General features: G+C 35.6%; 2 protein-coding genes across 5 annotated transcripts; one reads left to right on the top strand and one right to left on the bottom strand.

Moving 5' to 3' along the window:
* Positions 1-8,751: 8,751 nt before the first annotated feature.
* On the top strand, positions 8,752-13,406 carry LOC132114790 (uncharacterized). Of its 3 annotated transcripts, none has more exons than XM_059523113.1 (8): positions 8,752-8,965; positions 9,371-9,609; positions 10,200-10,263; positions 10,351-10,481; positions 12,062-12,180; positions 12,633-12,765; positions 13,003-13,099; positions 13,224-13,406. In XM_059523113.1, the coding sequence occupies exons 1-8, from the start codon at positions 8,902-8,904 to the stop codon at positions 13,268-13,270; spliced, it is 894 nt and encodes a 297-aa protein (XP_059379096.1). In that variant the 5' UTR covers positions 8,752-8,901; the 3' UTR covers positions 13,271-13,406. The 3 variants fall into 3 exon arrangements, with proteins under 3 accessions (XP_059379096.1, XP_059379095.1, XP_059379097.1); XM_059523112.1 differs by having other exon boundaries at positions 10,182-10,263; XM_059523114.1 differs by lacking the exon at positions 13,224-13,406 and having other exon boundaries at positions 10,182-10,263; positions 12,633-12,789; positions 13,003-13,094.
* A 61-nt stretch (positions 13,407-13,467) lies between these two features.
* On the bottom strand, positions 13,468-19,525 carry LOC132114791 (rho-related GTP-binding protein RhoA-A). Of its 2 annotated transcripts, none has more exons than XM_059523117.1 (5): positions 19,375-19,525; positions 17,664-17,819; positions 15,515-15,635; positions 15,262-15,392; positions 13,468-15,107 (listed from the first exon to the last, which is right to left on the bottom strand). In XM_059523117.1, the coding sequence occupies exons 2-5, from the start codon at positions 17,817-17,819 to the stop codon at positions 14,934-14,936; spliced, it is 582 nt and encodes a 193-aa protein (XP_059379100.1). In that variant the 5' UTR covers positions 19,375-19,525; the 3' UTR covers positions 13,468-14,933. The 2 variants fall into 2 exon arrangements, with proteins under 2 accessions (XP_059379100.1, XP_059379098.1); XM_059523115.1 differs by lacking the exon at positions 19,375-19,525 and adding an exon at positions 19,170-19,343.
* Positions 19,526-20,216: the final 691 nt, after the last annotated feature.

Genomic DNA, 20,216 nt, shown 5'->3' with positions numbered 1-20,216 from the left:
TGTTAAATCATTGATTTTCAAGAAATACGTTTGATTGAGAACTACATTTATTTTACAAACATTTCACAAACTAACATAATAGATGCCTTATGCAGTGTTGGGGATAACGCATTACAAGTAATCAGATTATTTTTTTTAAGTAACTAGTAAAGTAACGCATTACTTTTTAATTTACAAGAAAATATCTGAGTTACTTTTTCAAAAAAGTAACACCAGTTACTTTGTTTTCTTATTTATTGACCAACAGCTTTCCCGTCCCCATATTGGAAGAAATTGGAAGTAAATAAGTGTTGTGTGCACAGTGTGAACATGATGTAGTTCTAGACTAAATGTGAATGCTCATTAATTTGTCCCAATCGCAAAAAAATAAAAATAAAAATAAATAAAAAATAAAAAAAGATTTAGTATTCATCAAAATGAATTAAAACGCAAACTCAGAATATAACACAAACCTGCAATAATGTTAAATAACACAGATGTGTCTAATCCCATTTTATTAACTAATGACTTTGCTGCTGACCTTTGATGATCCAGTTCAACCATACTAATAAGCCAAAATTACGTTAGATGAACTAACAATTGTGCTACATTTTTTTAATTATTGCTGAAGTGTGTTCTTTTCACACCCTTTTCTCCTGTGTTTTACTGTACAGACAATAATTTACTTTTCCTTCAGCCTGAGGTTTATTCATTACACTTTTTGGTGTCACTGGGCTTTTATGTTTTTGCTATAAATAGAACTTCTTATATTAAAAACAAACAAGCACTGCTTATATTTAAAAAATAACGCAAAAGTAACTTTCCCCAACACTGGTCTTATGCTTCAATAACCATGTGTAGAGGAATATTCCAATCACTGTGAAGCATGTAAACCTTTTTTTATTGGAATACAGGCTTTTAAGAATATGGACCTTAATCAGTGCAAATAAATGTGGTCAGCTAGCACTACATTAGTACACCAGTGTAAGCTTGTTATGATTATATAAAATGTGTTTATAGCAGACTGGGACAAATAAGTAATTTAGTTCTACTTAATTCTGTTTGCATCTCCTTCACTCCAGTTTGTTATAGCCTTTCTTTGTTTTTGCCTTCCAAACAGAAAATTATTAAGCAATTTGATGTAACACTCCCCTTTAGACATGCCCTGAGCTTCCTGTCTTTTATTCAAAAATAAAAACTCTGAATGTTCAAGAAGACAAACAATCATTTAAAACAGGTAAACACGCCACCCACAGCTTCCTGCCTTTGGGTTTACCACGTACACCTGCTCAGAGTCTGACCAAAAAACAGATTAGACCAGATATAAATGTCTCAAACAAATAACACAGAAATCGTTTTAGCAACATTCTTCATCTGTGGTCCGCTTTTGGAATGAGAGTGTATTTGAAGACATTTCCAAAAATATGGTTTGATATACAACTGAAGTAAGCTAACCCCAGACAGCAAACAGTCTAGTGCGTTCATTTTCTTCATGACAACTTGAGAATCAGTGTTTACTTTTTCCCAGAATTCCCCAACCGTCCACACACATGGCTGGAGCCAAGCCTGTCGAGAACACGATACATCTACCGCCCAGACTGTTTAGAGAACGTGACTGACTCAAGACAGATAGAATGACAGAATAAAAGATATATAGAACAACAGATGACAGATCAACAGAATGAAAGAATGACAGAACAATAGAGAGGTAGCTAGAATAACAAATAGACAGACAGACGGACGGACGGACGGACAGACAGACGGACGGACGGACGGACGGACGGACGGACGGATAGATAGATAGATAGATAGATAGATAGATAGATAGATAGATAGATAGATAGATAGATAGATAGATAGATAGATAGATAGATAGATAGATAGATAGATAGATAGATAGATAGATAGATAGATAGTCTGTTCTGTTTATCTCTTACCTAGCTGTGCACTTGGGAACAGTTTGCTTTTCTTGACTCATTAAAAAGCCGCCTACTACTAGATACTTCTCAGTCCTCTAACAACTGTGATTACTGTCTGTATATTTTTAGTGTTCATAGGGAGATCTGACCCCAAAATTGTGGTGCAGATTACAGCGATGCAATGAAACCAACACTTTTGCTGTCCCCCTCTCTCTCTCTGTCTGTATCGGCAATTGATATCTTTGTTAGGGTTCGGATAAATCCTGTTGTTCACTGGCACAAAAGCAGTAGACTATATAACTGCAATTTGACCGTATCTAATGTGTGCCTGAGCATGGAAATGATGCATAGCTTTAGGCAAAATGGCATTGAAAGTTGGTATTTTGGTTTAAATCGTGGTTAATATTTCAAGGATTTTAGCCTGGAAGAATCAATGTAAAGACCCTGTAAAAAAAACATGAATGAACAACTAATGGACCATGACTTACTTTGTCATTCACGTTAGGTTGTTTTAACCAAATTATCAGTTTTTACAGACTTATATATGTCAATCACAAAAGGATAGTATATAAACTGATTTTATCTCACTTTCTGTGCCAAGCCACAAGCCAAGATGGTGTCACAAATTATAATGTGAATTCGTAAAATTACTGAAGACCCACCGAACATACAGTAATTAACCAGTAACCCCTTTGGGAACTGAGGTGCAAATAATTGCCACTATTTGCAATAAGTAATATAAATAGCAGAAAATCCTGCTATTTTAACATAGTATAAATAGAATCTATAGCCATTTGCAGGGGGAGGGCTTTATTGTCCTAATATGGTGGCATCCATTTAATAATTTGAATTAAAATTATAATTTACACTCAGTAATTATTGCATACTGTTTTATAATGTACTACAATATATTGTATTGTAGCACGACGCAAAAAAAAAATACCGTCTTCACACAATGCAAATTACAAGCGCATGCGCGGTAAACATACGTGATGTACGTACGTGACGTCACCGCGCTACAGTCTGCAGCGAGGGGTGTCTCTAACATTCTGAGCGGCCGCGGTCTTCAAGATGGCGTCGGTGTAGGTCACATTTTTTTTGTCTCTTCCCTGAATTTTGTGCAAAACTTGATTATTATTCCCCTTTAAAGGTTCTTTTGTCATCAATACGCTGATTTTAGTTTTGTTCATGCTCCCTATACTTCAAAGATACTGTGCTTTGCGAATTCCTAATTTTTTTCCCCTCAAAGTCCATTAACGTCGTTGCACAACACGTGGATTTGAGCTCTCCTATGTGGCGACATGATGGAGGTGGACGATACTCCGAAATTTGAAAGTGTAAAACGTATACATAATTATTCCAAAACTGCCCATGATCTGGATTCATTGGATGTGTGTCTTCCCTAGTCTCCAGCGGCAAGCCCCTTATCGAAAATGTGACGCCCTTCCTCAGACCCTTCTAATGCCGTTTTGCTGGAGGCAATAGAGAGACTGGGTAAGAAGCAGGATGACTTTATGGAGAAACTTCTAGAGGTCGAGAAATCGGTTGCATCCAATTCCACCCTCATCTCCAATCTCACAACACGGGTTGACGCCGTTGATAAAAAAACAGAGATTACAGCTGTTAAATTTGATAAAATGGACTCCCAGCTATCTTCGCTGGCTGCAGAAAATAAACACTTATTGGATAAAGTGGATGAGCTGGATGCCTACAAGAGGCATTGGAATCTGAGGATTTCAGGTGTGCTGGAGGAAGTTGGGGAGAATGTCAAGATGGTAATAATGGACATTTTTCTTCAGGTGTCACCAGGCTTAGCAGATATTCTGCAGTCTTCGATTGATGTTGCGCACAGGCTTGGCCCCAAACTGGGCAATGCGTGCCCTCGTACGATAATTGTACAATTTCTCTCTCGATCTCACCGCGATCGTATCTGGGCTGATGCAAGAAGATCAGAAGTGCTCAAACAGAAAAAGATTAGGATCTCAGAGGACCTGACGCAGAGGATGAAGGAAGCACGGAACAAGCTGTGGCCTTTGGTAGAGAAAGCCAGAAAGGAGGGTCGCCGTGCTGGCTTCAGGGGGCCAAATGCTATCGTGGATGGAAGGAGGATTTCTGCAGACGATGTCTGATTTTTGCCGTTTTGTCTGAACTTTTGTTAATCGAAACATTTATTGACATTAGCAAAATTCTGACAAATATGTATGAGCATTAATATGTTAAGGTAAGCAAAGGAGGGGACATAACGGATAGCCTAAACCGTTATTAAGGGGTATGGATATGTTTCAAGTTTTGCACTTTAATTCTGTATTACATTTCATAACTTTGTTACGATTGTAGTTGTATAGTACTTTTTATTTTATTTTTCTCGTTTTGTTACTGTTCATATGGCAGTTAAACTGTCTTGTTTTTCTCTTAATGTACGGGGGATTCGTGATTTATCTAAACGCAGGGCTTTATTTTTATTTTGTACGTCACAGAAAAGGGATGTTTATTTTTTTCAAGAAACACATTCTTGTTATGAAGATGAAACATTTTGGCGCAATCAGTGGGGAAGTAAGGTTTTATTTTGTCATGGTACTAATCACTCCGCTGGAGTTTTGATTTTATTTGACCGTAATTTTAGTGGCTCGATTCTGCAGTCCTTTACTTCTGCCGAGGGTAAATGGATTATTGCTGTCATTCTTCTAGGGGATTTTTTCTTTATCTTGGTCAATGTTTATGGTTCTAATAATCATACACAAAATAACTTATTTTTTCAGGATCTGTCTTTTTAAAATTCTTGATTTAAAAGGTAAATATCCATCTCATCTGCTGCAGTAATAGTTGGAGGAGATTTTAATGAAGCTCCTGACCTATGTCTGGATAGATTTCCCCCAAAACGAGAGTCATGCAGATGTAACTCTATTATTAATGATTGATGTAGTAACCTTTCTCTTTTGGATGCTTACAGGTTTATGCATGATAAAGATTGTTCATATACTTGGTTCAGTAAAGATCTTTAGAGAAAATCGCGTGTAGATTACTGGCTTACATCAGACTTTATATCTTCTTTTATTAAGTCCAGTAGTATCTTTCCTGCTCCCCTCACAGATCATGCTTTTATTGATCTTATTTTATCTGATTCTGGTACTGGTTGTCATAGAAACCCTGGATATTGGAAACTAAATTGTTCTCTACAACAGATTCCCTCTTATTGTTTGGGTATTAAGAGCATCTTTGAAGAATTTAAAGCAAAACCTGATGTTTCAATATCTTCTAATTTGGAAATGTTTAAATATGAGTGTAGAAAATTTTCTATTCGATTTAGTAAACAGTTAGCCAAGGCAAAATCTTTAAAGTATACCTCCATATTAAGTGAAATGAATCAAATTTTAGGCAAGCAACAGACTAGTGAAGATGATAAAGTAAAACTGCACAATCTAAAAGAAGATTTAAATAACTTTTATGTAGAAAAGGCTAAGGGTGCCTTTATTCGATCCAGAGTAAAGTGGCTAGAATTCGGAGAAAAAAATTCTGCATATTTTTTAATTTAGAAAAGAAAAGAGGGGAATCTAAGAAAATATGTTCTCTAAATATTGAGGGCAATTTGGTCACAGATGAAGCTAGAGTTTCTCATTTTGTTTTTAATTTTTATTCAAAGCTTTATTCTTCCTCATTTAATCCTCAATTTGCTGATAGTTTTATTGAGAGAGTTCAAGCATTCACACCTATTATAAGTGATGGGAATCGGTCGTCTTGTGAGATGGATTTGACTATGGAAGAGTTGGATATGATTATCCAGAAAGCCCCCCTCAATAAAAGCCCTGGTCCAGATGGACTGCCTTTTGAATTTTATAGGACTTTTGGCAAGACATAAATAAGCTTGTTTTTGAAGTTTTTAAAGACTGTGTAAAGAAAGGTGAATTGACTGAGTCCATGAAGCAGGGCTTGATCACTTTAATCCCAAAGCCTAACAAAGATTCCTCATATTTAGATAATTGGCACCCAATTACTTTACTTAATTCTGATTATAAATTATTATCTTCCTTTTATGCAAATAGACTGAAACCATGTTTAGAAGAAATTGTCTCAGTTTCCCAATCTGGCTTTATGAAAGGTAGGCATATAGCAAATAACATTTGGCTTGTTTTAGATATGTTAGATTATAATGAATTGATCAATGATGGTGCAATAATTTTATTTTTAGACTTTTATAAGGCCTTTGACACGGTCGAGCATGAGTTTATGTTTGAATCTTTGCGCAAATTTGGTTTTGGCTCTTCCTTTTATTAGAATAGTTCAGACTTTTTATAAAAAAATATTAACAGCAATGTATCATTGATGAATGGTGTTTCTCCCCGGTTTACAATTAGCAGGGGCATCAGACAAGGGTGTCCTTTTTCACCATTTTTGTTTTTATTAGTCACAGAGTTTCTTAATATTTTTATTACTCGCTGTGTAGATGTTCAGGGTATTGTTGTAGCTGAACACACTTTTCTAATTAGTCAACAGGCGGATGACACCTGTCGGTTTTTAAAAGATCAGAAACAGGTTCCTGTGATTTTGGAAGCTTTAAAACCCTTTTCTAATGCTTCTGGTCTCACAGTTAATCGAAATAAAAGTGAAATTATACCTATTCACAGTCTTGAAAAACATCATATAGAAGGTATTGAGGTCAAAAGTTCTGTTAGATATTTAGGCATTTTAATAAGTAAATCACCCGAAGATAGAATTTTAGATAATTTTTCACAACGGACAAAAAAATTGAAGAATGTCTTCAATTGCTGGCTACAAAGAAATGTAATTATCTACTGTATGGTCGTGTCCTGATAGCTAAAGCTGAAGGCATTTCTAGGATTGTTTACCCAGCTTTGACCTTATACGTCAACCTAAAAACTTGCTCATCTATTGACTCTATACTGTTTAAATTCTTGTGGAAAAATAAAACAGAGTATATTAAAAGAAAGACTCTGATAAGATATACTCTGGAGGGAGGTGTGAATGCTTTGGACTTCAGTACTCTCAATCAGGTTTTCAAGATCGGCTGGATTAAAGTTGTCTGAATGCTGATTCTAATTTGTTATGGTTTCACATACCTAAATTTATCTTTGAAAAATGTGGAGGGTTGAATTTTTTATTGTCTTGCGATTTTAAATGCAACAAACTTCCTAATTTTCATAAGCAAGCCTTGGAGGCCTGTAAGCTTGCCTTTTGCCACAATTTTTCCCCTCATTGGAGTATTATATGGACCAATCAGAATGTGCTGCGTGGAAAAAAATCTATCTTTATTAAGGATTGGGTTGACAAAGGTGTTATTTTTATTTTGGATTTATTGAATAAGGAGGGTAGCTTTTATTCCTACAATGAATTTGTCAACCTTTTTGGAGTAGATTCATCACCTAAAGTTTATAACTGGGTTACTAATTCTATTTCACCTAAACTTTTGCATATGGTGAGGTCATTCTGTAGCTACAGAGTATCCGTTTGTGAAAAGCCCCAATTGTCTATTGGAGGTTTGGAGCTTTCCAATGTCAAATGTAATAACTTTTGGATTAGAAAATGTCTTATTAGGAAGATTAGCTGTCATCCCAAAGCTTTTTTCAAATGGAAATTGAATTATCCTTCTCTTTCTACAATTAATATATGGACTGGCATTAATAAGTTTCTGTTTCCTAACAAGTGGAAAGAGCTTCACTTTAAAATTCTACATAATTACTATCCCTGTAACTCTCTCCTTTCTAAATTTAAGTTCGACATATCTTCTCACTGCACATTCTGTAATTCTAATCTTGAAACAATACCACATCTGTTTTTTGAATGCGATTATGCAAATGAGTTCTGGAAAAAAGTAGCCTGGCTTATATTTTCTTCTTATTACAAACTCTTTACATTTGAGGTTGTGAATGTGCTGTTTTTGATTTGGGACACCGGGTCAAAGGAGATGGATGACAGATTAAAATTGCTCACTTTATGTGGCGAGTTTCATCTTCATAAGTGTAAAGTAACTTTTTCGAAGCCCAATTTTAAACTTTTTTGTGTTGATTTAAAATTATTTTATGACTCTCTTTGTTTATTAGCTAATAAGAAAGCTGCTAAAACTTCTTTGTTGCTCAAAGAAATTATGGTTTCATTATAAGTTACTTCCTTAATTTCTGAAGATTTATTATTTATTTGTGTATTCCCAATGTTATTTATTTCTATTTACTTTTATTCATCTTTTGTATTTGGGAGTACGGGAAGTCGTGGCCTAATGGTTAGAGAGTCGGACTCCCAATCGAAAGGTTGTGAGTTCGAGTCCCGGGCCGGCAGGAATTGTGGGTGGGGGGAGTGCATGTACAGTTCTCTCTCCACCTTCAATACCACGACTTAGGTGCCCTTGAGCAAGGCATTGAACCCCCAACTGCTCCCCGGGTGCCGCAGCATAAATGGCTGCCCACTGCTCTGGGTGTGTGCTCACAGTGTGTGTGTGTGTTCACTGCTCTGTGTGTGTGCATTTCGGATGGGTTAAATGCAGAGCACAAATTCTGAGTATGGGTCACCGTACTTGGCTGAATGTCACTTCACTTCACTTCACTTATTTGTAATGTCTATGAATCTTTTGTGAATTGTTTTTTTTTAGTAGACTATCCCTTATCTACTGCCTTGCTTTACTATGAGTGTATTGTATTATTTTTTATTTAATTTTTTTCATTTTTTGTGTTTGATACTGTACCCCTTGTGCATTTTGTTAAAAAAAAAAAAAACATTCTGAGCGGCCTTTTTTTGATCCACATTCGCCCTCTAGTGGAGAAACCATAGAGAAACACATGTGAGGAGAGCTTCAACCAATCAGCGCGCAGATCAAAAGACCCTTCCACCCAATCAGCGCTCACACCAACAGGAGCTGCAACAATGAAGGCGAGCATGAATCCCGTGGGTGTATGAAAGCATGCCAACGGCAAATCATCAAGCGCAAAATTCCCCAAAATCATGATGCACGCTTTCTGAACGGACAATTAACTGTTACACGTGTGAAATCGACAGAATGGCTTCGTGGTCTGAGAAAATGCTACAACTCCTGCGTCGAATGAATAACTTTCATCTACCAGGTGGGGAAATATTAAAAGAATCATATGACACAGAACAATCCATATGCATGTGATCCAGCAGGAATTCTCATGTCATATATAGGTCAATGAAATCCTACTGGATCTGTAAAAATACATTCAAATTAAATTCATGCTGACAAAGGATCTTCTACCATGAACACATTTTCAGTTTCTGAAACAAAAGATTTGTAACAATTAAAGACGACTACTTAATGTCTATGACTCAAAAATGCAATTTGTAAAAACAAAAAAAAAGGTTCTGTACACTGTTCTGTATTCAAGGAGCAAGAAAAACATTTTCTTACTTTGTTTTTGTTGTTTTACAATTGAATAATATCATTATATAATATACAATGTACAATTCATATACAAGTGCATTCATTCATTTGCATTGATTTATTCCAGGTTCTAGTTTAGAGAGCTGTCTACGTTTTGAGGTGGCTGGAGAACAGGTTGGATGGATTTCCCCAAAAGTAGCATCAGTTCTTGGTCGTTTTCCTGCTGTCTTCAGACCATATGGGAGTGCTATAACCTTCTGCTCCGGGCTAGACACTTTTGAGAGCAGATCGGTGGCTGTGGATGAGGTCCTGCAGGAACTGAGGAGAGAGGCATCATTCAGCTGTCTCATAGGCTGGAGAGATGAGGTGAGACATCTCTGGTACATGCTAGATAAGTACGCATCTTCCTTCTTATTCTTGGCCAGTTGTTTTGAATTTTTTATTTTTCCTTTTATTTTTAGTTAAAGTTTAGTCATTGTGTGGTTTTTTAATTTTTAGTAGTTTTTATTTTATAAATGTCCATACAGTTTGTATTAATTTTTATTTCAGTTAAATTTAAAAAAGTTAAATTAAATCATCAAGTTAAATGATTATTATTTTTTTTTTTTTTACATTTTAATTGATTTCAGTTAACGGATACTATATGTCAGGTAACAATTTAGTTTTAGTTTCAGATTTAGTTAATCTTAAATTCAAGCTCAATGTCAACAAGTGCATCAATTCAAATTCTTGTTTTATTTTATTTTTTCGAATTAATTTCATTGACAGAATTATCGCAAAGCAGTTACTCATTTGTGCATAAAATAATATTAATGCATATTGTGATTGTCTGTTTATCCTTGCATTATAATAAACATTTAATTGGATTTAAGTTGCTGTATACAGATATGCAGTTCTTGCCTTTATAAATCCTGATTTGTTCTTCACTTTTGACATAGGATGAATTTTATTTTCAGCAATATGCTGTGATGCCCAGGTATTGCGACCCTCCGTTGATGTATATGGAGAGAGCAGCTACAAGTATGTTAATGAAATATTAATTTCATGCTTCTACTATGTCACAGTCAGTGACACTTACAGCTGTTTATAAATAATGGTCAAACGCAGGTCTGTTTGGAGTGAAACGGTACGGAGTCCATGTCAATGGCTACACTCGGGATTCAAGTGGCAACCTTAATATGTGGCTAGCACGACGATCTCTGACCAAACAGACGTATCCAGGAAGACTGGACAACATGGTAATTTATTAATAAACGAATTAATCAGCTCATTACAAGATGAGCCGGACCAAACTTACTCCACAGGTTGAGTCAACAGTACGATGAATCACACTGTTACTTCTAACATATAGATCTATGACTCCTTCACACTACACACTCATTTGACTTAACCAGTCATATCTCATCAACACTTCAGTACTGTACCTCAAGGATCTCTCCAATTAAGGTAGTGCTACATTTGTACTGCTGCTGCCATTTAATTACATGTATTTTATACATTCTTAACCCTTGTGGATTGTTCAAATTCACTACCCTTTCGAGTTGTTCGGGATGAAAACATCCACTCAATTAAACTGCTGTAAAATGTATCAGATTCATATTTTTTTCAATTTGTTTTTGCATAAATCTGTTAATCAACCTCAGTCCTGATCAAAACTACCAAATGTCTTTAAAAAAATCCAAGATTTTAACTCTTTAATTGAGTTCATAAATGATGTCACTGATTTGGGGGAAAAAAAACACACAAAATGACTTATTTTCAATATAAAAGTAATTGTGGCTGGATTTTTTGTCTTGGGCATGTCAAAGATTAGTAGCAACATTGGCTTTGATGCATTTTTAGTTTTTGTGCAACATTAGATTTAATTTTTTCTCCCTAATTTGTTGTTGGTGGCTGTTTTTGCCCCATTGACTTCCATTATAACGACATTTTTTGATAGCAAAGCCATGACACCATATAATTATGCATTCTTGATTGTTTGTGGTTTTCCCTTTTGGGAAGAGGTAAAATTTGTTAATTTTACAGTTGATCACTAGGTGGGACCATTAACCCTTTAGATAGGCCTATGCATCAATGCATCAAAGCCAATCTTGTTACTAATCTTTGACATGCCCAAGACTGTGATAAAAGGTTAAAACAAATCCAGTCCACAATCACTTTTTATATTGAAAATATGTAATTTTGTGTGTTTGTTTTTCCCAAATAAGTGACCATTTATGAACTTGGTAATTAAAAAGTTAAAATCTTGGAATTTTCTTAAAAATTTGGTAGTTTTGATCAGGACTGAGGTTGATTAATAGATTTATGCAAAAAAAATTGAAAAAAATATTTATCTGATACATTTTTACAGCAGTTTAATTGAGTGGATGTTTTCATCCACGAACAACCCGAAAGGGTAGTGAATTTGTTCACAGTGTACCTTTGAGTTTTTGAAAAATTTCAAAGCATTTTCCCAAAATATGGGTCAAAATAAGATTTGTCACCAAAAATAATTATATTAGCTCAAACACAGAGAAAGTTGTGGCCAAAATAAGACTCAACTTTACCCCTTAGTGGACGAAAACGTCCCCAACAACGCACAAGGGTTAAATAGTACATTCATGTACACACTTTTTTTATTGTATATTGCCTATGTGGGGGGTTTTGTAAGTCTGTTGCCTATGGAATTTATGTTGGCACTGTTTTTAATTTTTGCAATTGTTAATTGTGCAAAAATTAAAAACAGTGCAAACATGAATTGTAAGTACACTAGCATAAAGATAACCACAAAGCTATTTTGATGTAACGGGGTCTTTAATGCATTGGATTTATCACTCAGGCAGCTGGAGGACTGGCAGCAGGCTGTAGTGTAAGGCATACCATGGTTAAAGAGTGTGAAGAGGAGGCCTGCATCCCTCCAGGCCTGGCAGAGCAAGCGCGTCCTGTGGGAACTGTGAGGTGCTTAAATCCTTTATTTTATTTTTTATTTCTATACCACTATTTAGGTTAGGTCGCTACAGATCATTTAGAACTATTACAAAGCACAAAAGCAATTGGTAACTGCTGATTGTTTTTATAAAATCCCCTAATTCAAAACCTTTCCAAGATACCAGGGTAGATATAAACTCTTTCAACTCCCCTGCACAAGAGACTGATTTGTACAGCAGAAATGCCAGAAATAGCTTCCAACTGGCAGGTTTCCAGAGAAATATTCTGTGCGCACAAATGAAGATGACCAGAATTCAAGTTTCACGCAGGCTTAGAACACGTCAGTGTGATCAAAGACATGAATTCCTGTCACATGCACCATTTCTGCCTGGAAACTGTTCACTATGTTTAGCTGAATTAAAAGGCATTCTGCAATCTTGAATCTCCAGTTCATGCCTCTCTCTTGTTTCTTTTCTCTGTAGCTACACCTACGAGGATGACGAAGGCATATTTCCTGAGTGTCAGTTTGTTTTTGATTTAGAGCTGCCTCTCAATTTTCAGCCTCACATTGGAGACGGAGAAGTGCAAGCGTTTTACTACTATCCAATAGAGAAGGTGAAGGCATCCCATTGATTTTAGGTTGGAATGCCACGTGATGCATTTTATATAAAGTTTGCTTTGACATAAAATGTATTTTGAACATGAAAACGTACTTTGACATGCAAAAAAGCTATAGCATATTAAGTGGTTACTTTTATGTCAGGCAGCTTTCTAAAATATATGTGCAGTTAACTAGACTAAGGGGTGGCACATCTTACCCCCATTCTCCTATGCGTCACATGTTGATTTCAGGTGAAAGATCTCCTGGTCAGTGAGGAGTTCAAGCCGAACTGTGCCATGGTGGTTCTGGACTTTCTCATCAGACATGCCATCATTGAGCCCGACTCAGGTATGTTACACACCAGATTTCAGATCACCTGGTAGAATTTGAGATAAGAATTTGACAGCATGTAATTTTAAATGAAAAGTTTAACATGAGAAAGGCTGTGACTTATGTCGTTCTCTCATTTCAGAGCCCTACTATCATGAATTTGTCGCTGGATTGCACAGATCACTGTAAAAACTGACCGATGGTGTTAAAGCCTGTGTCAAGCTGCAACAGTTTGGTATTTTTGTTATCTACCTCTGCTTTTAACTCCTAACATTGTCAGCATGTGTACTTGTTTACTGAAGACCACATCTAGCCGGTGAAGACATTTTACAATATTTTACGCAAACATAACCCAGAGAAGAGACAGAATAAAGACCCAAGCAAAGTTACCCTATAAGAATTTATTTTTTCAATACATTTCAAATGAGTGTGGAAATCCAAAGATGCACTGGTATACAAAAGATAATTGATGCATCAAAGGCTCTTTTTTCTTTTCTTACAATGAAATGCAGAACCTCTTCGAAGAAATTACTTGCATTTAATAATATGGCATTAAACAGCTCTCTCAAAATCACATTTTGGCTACTTTTTTCCTTCTTTATTTATTTTAAAACTTTCAATTCTAAGATACTAGAATTGGTAAAATACGCAAAAACGATATAGTATAAGCCAGTAGAATTTCACACAAAAAAAAGAAGAACGTACAGTACAGGAGAAAAAGAAAATGGAGTTTCTCATTTATACAGTGAGATAAACAACAATTATGTTACTGTCACCTTTTATAAACGTGTATATATATTGCCAAAATGAAACATACAAGTCAACATACAAAGTTGTGGTTCTGCTTCGAGCTCCACAAAGACCGATTAACCCAAAGTCTTTCTTTTATTTTTAATTACAATACATGAGCAAGCACAGAAAATACTCACAAAAAAGCTGAATTAGTATGATCATTGCTTAATGCATCTTACTTTGAATTTTATAGGCAAATGGCAAAACAAGTATAAGATATATTTAAATCTTATTGGAATAAAGATTTGTAAGGCTACCGCTATTTCAGCTATTTTAAACCAGTGACTAAACCGCCAATTTTGCAACAGGACAGGAGGGCACAGAGGAACCGCTTGTGTTAACCGACAGTATTAGCATGTTAATGTAGCAAAAAAAAATCATTAAACAGAAAATCGTAGTATGAAGGACATGCATGAATCTTTTACATAAGACGGCACTGGGTTCCTGGGAGGTTTATAAAGGGGATCATTGGAGTATTATGTTGTGTGGCCAATGTCGTGATCCAAAAAAACAACTCCCTGCTTGACATATCGCATACATGATGTAGGGTACGAACTAATGCCTTTTACACCCTGAATAATGCACTTAGTGCTAAAAAAGGAATCTTTTTAGACCAAGTCGTTTGTTTCTGTTCTTGCTAACTGTGCTGATCTTCTAAGCAGAAGATGTGGTAAAGAATACATTGCATATAATCCCACCCCAAAAGCAATCAGTGATTGTGAGCCACTGTAAAACCACGTTGGTCTCTACCCTACATTTAGACTATCCTTACGCTGTGATCAGTCTGAAGGCTTAAGGTCAACTAATCTTGATTTGAAAGAGGACTGATGCTATTAAAATGTTTAAGTCCCTTTTTGCCGGTGCAGTTGTCCCTACTATGTTCTGTAGTTTCCTTTGGCCTGGATTGAAAATGACCCTCCCTGACCCCAGAGTACTTAATTAACACTAGGGGCGTTTCTTTCCTCTATTTCTGAACTTTTTTATAGCTCTTTCATTTTCCTTGGCTTAGTTTGGTTACCCCCTTTCCCTCCCTCGTTCTTTTCTTTTTCTTTCTCATTCTCTATAGCAAAGTGCAGGGATTCTTCTTGCCACGTTTTTTGGCTTGGAGTGCCGCCCTTGTGGCCATTTCGAACACTTCCCTCACGCCCTCCTTAGTTTTAGCAGAACACTCAAGGTAGCCGAAGGCATTGATGCGATTAGCCATGTCTCGCCCTTCTTCTGGTTTAACTGGTTCCTGTTCAAGGAAGAAAGCATAAAACGGGCATTAGTACACTACAACATAACATGGCAATAACAGCAATTTTTCTGGTTTTTCTATAGAACTTGTTTTTATGTTATGTTCATAAAAATATAGGTGACTCTATAAAAGAAAGTGTTAGCTCACACACCTGTTTCATCTTCTGCAGCTCCCGTCGAGTGTGATCATCATTCCGTAAATCTTTTTTATTACCCACCAGAATTATTGGAACATTTGGACAGAAATGCTTTACCTCCGGCGTCCATTTTTCTGGGATATTCTCTGTGTGAATAGAGTATGGTTTTCAATACAGTGACTACAGGAATGTGGTCTTACTGTATAAAATATTTAAATATATATTATTTATATTACAGACTGGACACTGCAGAAACCGATTATCTCACCCAAACTGTCAGGACTGTCTATGGAAAAGCACATGAGGATGACATCCGTGTCTGGGTAGGACAGGGGCCTCAGCCTGTCGTAGTCCTCTTGTCCAGCTGTATCCCATAGAGCCAGTTCCACCTGCCAACAAAATTATTACAAATTGTAAAAAGTGTTTAAACAAATTAACATGCATTCCTAAGCATTTAGCAATACTTGAGCTGCATGAACACAAAGTTTGAGAATATTTGAGAATGATCCAACGTCCACTTGTTCAGTGTCACAAATAATGTATGCAATAATGAAGAATTCATACAAATATTAGGGGTGCAACAGATCGTAGATGATCCATTATCCGCACAGTTCAGGCAGCACAGTTTGGCAGGCATGTGATTCGCAGATTAACTGTTAAGATTAATAAAGTGAAAGTTTATCATTTGCACATTTTGTCTTGCCAGTTTACACATTCAAGCAATTTTAACTCATGCACTTTTTTTCTGTGCACTCTAACCCTAACCCTTCACATACACACAAAGTTGTTAAAATACCTGTTTCTGAAAAAAATTCTGGCAAACACAGTCAGTTATGTATTAAGTGAACTTAAACAGCTGAGAAAGAAACCGTATGTGTGTCAGTATTGGGTCCTTGCATTAGTTCTTAAAGTGACAGTAGCCAATAAATACCCGTTTCTTTCTGCTTATCAAATAACACCACAGCTCTAACAAAGATGAATCTGTATATAACTTGTGCAGTGAAATCAGCAACAAATCAGCATATTAGAATGATTTCTGAAGGATCATGTGACTCTGAAGACTGGAGTAATGATGCTGAAACTTCAGCTTTGCCACCACAGGAATAAATTATAATTATATATTAAAATACAAATACAAAATAGGAAATGGTATTTTTAAATTGCAATACTATTTTGCAATATTACCGTTTTTACAGATTTTCTTTAATCAAATAAATGCAGACTTGGTGACTTTTCCCGACATTTAAAAATCTCACAGACAGGCTTTTGAAAAGCAGTACATATTGTGTATTTTCACTATACTTCTATAATGTATTTATTAAAATAAGTTTATTTCAATGTATTTATATAAATAAATGTATTTCAATATATTTATATAAATATACAAGTGGGCAAAATATTTGATCCCCCGCTGATTTTGTAAGTTTGCCCTCTTACAAAGAAATCAAGTGTCTGTAATTTTTAGGTAGGTTTATTTGAATGGAATACAGAATATCAACCAGACAATCCAGAAAAAACACATTATGTAAAGGTTAGAAACTGATTTGCATTTCAGTGAGTGAAATAAGTATTTGATCCCCAAGCAAAAATTTAGATTTAGTACTTGGTGCAGAAACCCCTGATGGCAAGCACAGAGGTAAGATGTTTTTTTTTTTTTGTAGTTGGTCACCAGGTTTGCACACATCCCTTAGCAGAAAAATAGCCCCAAAGCAGAATGTTTCCACTTCTGTGCTTAACTGTAGGGATGGTGTTCTTGGGGTCATAGTCAGCATTACTCTCCCTCCAAACACAAGAGGTTGGAATGGAAGATACAGATTGTGTGGACAGGTCTTATACACCTAACGAGCTGACATTAGGAGTAACTTCTGAAAGTAACAGGACTAATCTGGGTTTCACATGGGCACATAACCAATCTGTGGGAGTCAGAATTCTTGATGGTTGGTAGGGGATCAAATACTTATTTCACTCACTGAGATGCAAATCAATTTCTAACCTTTATATAATGTGTTTTTTCTGGATTTTTGGTTGATATTCTTTCTCTATCTAAATTACAGACCCTTAATTTCTTTGTAAGTGGGCAAACTTTCAAAATCAGCATGGGATCAAATAAACATTTCCCCCACTGTACATATATTATTAATTGTAGTTAATCATCTAACAGATGGACATGTCTTCCAACAACAGCAAAAATACAATCAATCACTCAGTGTTGACCCAAAATAAACCCCATTCATTACAAATGAACTCTGCATTAAAAATATTAAAAATAATAGAGGAAGAACACTATTAAGAAGATTGTGAACAATCTGAGGAAGTTACTTTGTTTCAAAAGTTCAACATGCTACAGAAGAGACACATGTAAGCTGTAACAGACGAGCGATGGTGACTCTGGGTTTGATGTTAAGAGACATTCTTACCTGTTTGCCGTCCACCTCAATATCAGCAACATAGTTCTCGAACACTGTGGGTACGTAGACCTCAGGAAACTGGTCTTTACTGAAAACGATGAGCAAACATGTCTTTCCACATGCTCCATCCCCAACGATTACAAGCTTCTTACGAATTGCAGCCATCTGTCACACAAAATGCAAAGATCAGTCAATAATTATAGGAGGCAGGTGAAAATTGAACTAGAAACCATTTTTATTACATAAAACCTTTCTTTCTATCTTTTTTTAAAATAGATAAATTGTTCATGTATGTCTGCCCTCTTCTACTGTTTTATATGGTAGAACAATTCTGAGGTGGAAATACTCCAGACATTCTTGTAGATGAAAAAAATGATTTACCCATAACTAGCTATAACTTTATTGTCATGAGTCTGAAGTACCAGTGTTTGAACAGACTTCTAATTTAAGTGTGGAAAAAAAGGATTCAATTATATGATTCCTTGTAACTGACTTGATCTCAACTTCTCAAAAACAGTATTAAATCAAAGATGATAATAATAATGTCTTATCCACTGATCTATAATATCTAAGAATGTATGTTTTGGTATAAACAAAGCAAGCGTGAGTCTGAACTGGGTTTACAAGAAACATGTGCACCATTTAAAGCACCCTGTGTTACATATAAACCCACTATTCTTTATAGAAATATTTCACATATTTTTTGTTTGATTTATATGATTACAAACATTTTAATCATTGACTGTTCTACTACAACAATACTTTTGCTCTGATGGCAACTAACATGCCCTTATAAATTATCCATGTTTTTAAATACCAATTAAATAAAAAAATGAATAAATACTACAAAGTTGCATTTATTTATTAATCAGTCACTTAAAAAACAGCTTCTTGATTGCTTTGAGTTAGAAACAAATAATTAATCTCAGACTTTTTCTGTCTTATATTTCAAAATAAAACAAGTGAGTTTATTAGGGATTTTTTTCACGTTTACATTCATATTTCAGCCATTTTAATGATCTTGTGGATTCTTGTGTCATTATAACACTGCAGCATCCTCCCCTCCTCACACACGCCTCCCAGCTGCTGTCACAACACACCGCATCCTACTCGATTCACTGATCAGCCCCGACAAAACACATGCATTTAGACTCACTGTGAAACGGATAACTGCAGTCGGTTCAAAATAATCTCGCACTATTAACCTTTTATGGTTTGACACTGAGTCAACCATTGATTCAACTAGACTAAAGGCTTATTGAGGGATAAAATAGACGTTTAAAGGACTGAGTGTTATATTGCAGAATAAACTAGAGATATCAAGTCTCAACCCCTCGCCAATCTCTGGTTTACTCCCTGCATGCTAACTAGGACGCCTGATCTCTCGCCATCACAAGTGTAAATTGAGCACCGTTTGGCTTAGATTCTACTGGATCCACATATCATTTCTAGTATTAAACCTTCCAGACGTGTAATAGTCTCGATCATCGGACATTTATGCGTCTATGAACTCACGCTCGGCATCTTGTTGTTCGTCCGTTTCCGTCATCATCATCACACTTAGCCTTTTAGCACTAAGCTAGCCGCATATAAAAAGCATCTTTTATCTCACTGGAGTGGTTTTAAAAATGGCTAATCTGCGGTATTTGCTCTAGAACGTATGGTAACTTAATAAACATATCGATTGTAAATACCAGTGTGTTTTTGTGTTAGTATTTACCGTTTTTGTTACAGATGTCCTCGCTTTCTTTATCTTTTCCTGTACGACCCCAAGGCCCCGCCCCGCAGTGCCACGCCGCTAAGACACGCCCATTCCCGACCGTTTTCACCAATCAAAGACAGAGACGCTGGGATGACGTCCGAAAGCAGGAGAACGGCAACATATTTTTTGAATGACTTATTAGCTGAATCAGACTTTCTTTTCAAATATTTTTATTTCACGAATAATATTATATGCCAGTGCCAGAGTCATAAAACTGTAAGACACTACTGCCTAGGTTATATATATAATTTTACTTGTTTTATTTTTTTATTTGTAATTAATCAATAGATTTTACTTTTGGATGAGTGTGGGTTTTTTGTTTCTGTATTTTATTTTCCCCGTTTTTATATCTGAAGTTTTGTGTAGATGCTCTTTAATGTTCCACTGACAGTGTACAGTATTTCTGTTTCTTCAATAAAAATATTGAATGACTGATATGTGTCTTCTTCATATAAACACAATGCATTAAATGTTGTCCGGTTTCTGTTTTTTAAGACATAATTCGCCATATTAGTTTCTTGTGAAAATAGTCTAAAGACACTGATATATATATATATATAGATTTGACTATTTGTGATCATGTATCATGTATCTTCTGCACTAATCCACATCCAGTTTCCTTGTTTTGAGGTTTTACATATTAAAATGCAGATCTAAAGTGTCGATGACATTTTGAAAAACTCATTCTCTTTCAATTTTGCATCGTCACAATCCTGTTTAAAACATTATTTTCTTGAAATTATAGCCGAGGTAAGATACATAAGACTAAAATATTTTAGTTTCTATGCCCACCATTATAT

This window comes from Carassius carassius, chromosome 34, assembly GCF_963082965.1.
Source record: "Carassius carassius chromosome 34, fCarCar2.1, whole genome shotgun sequence".
NCBI classification, from domain to species: Eukaryota; Metazoa; Chordata; class Actinopteri; order Cypriniformes; family Cyprinidae; genus Carassius; species Carassius carassius.
The sequence above is the reverse complement of the archived record's forward strand: the minus strand, read 5'-3'. Positions and strand labels throughout refer to the sequence as shown.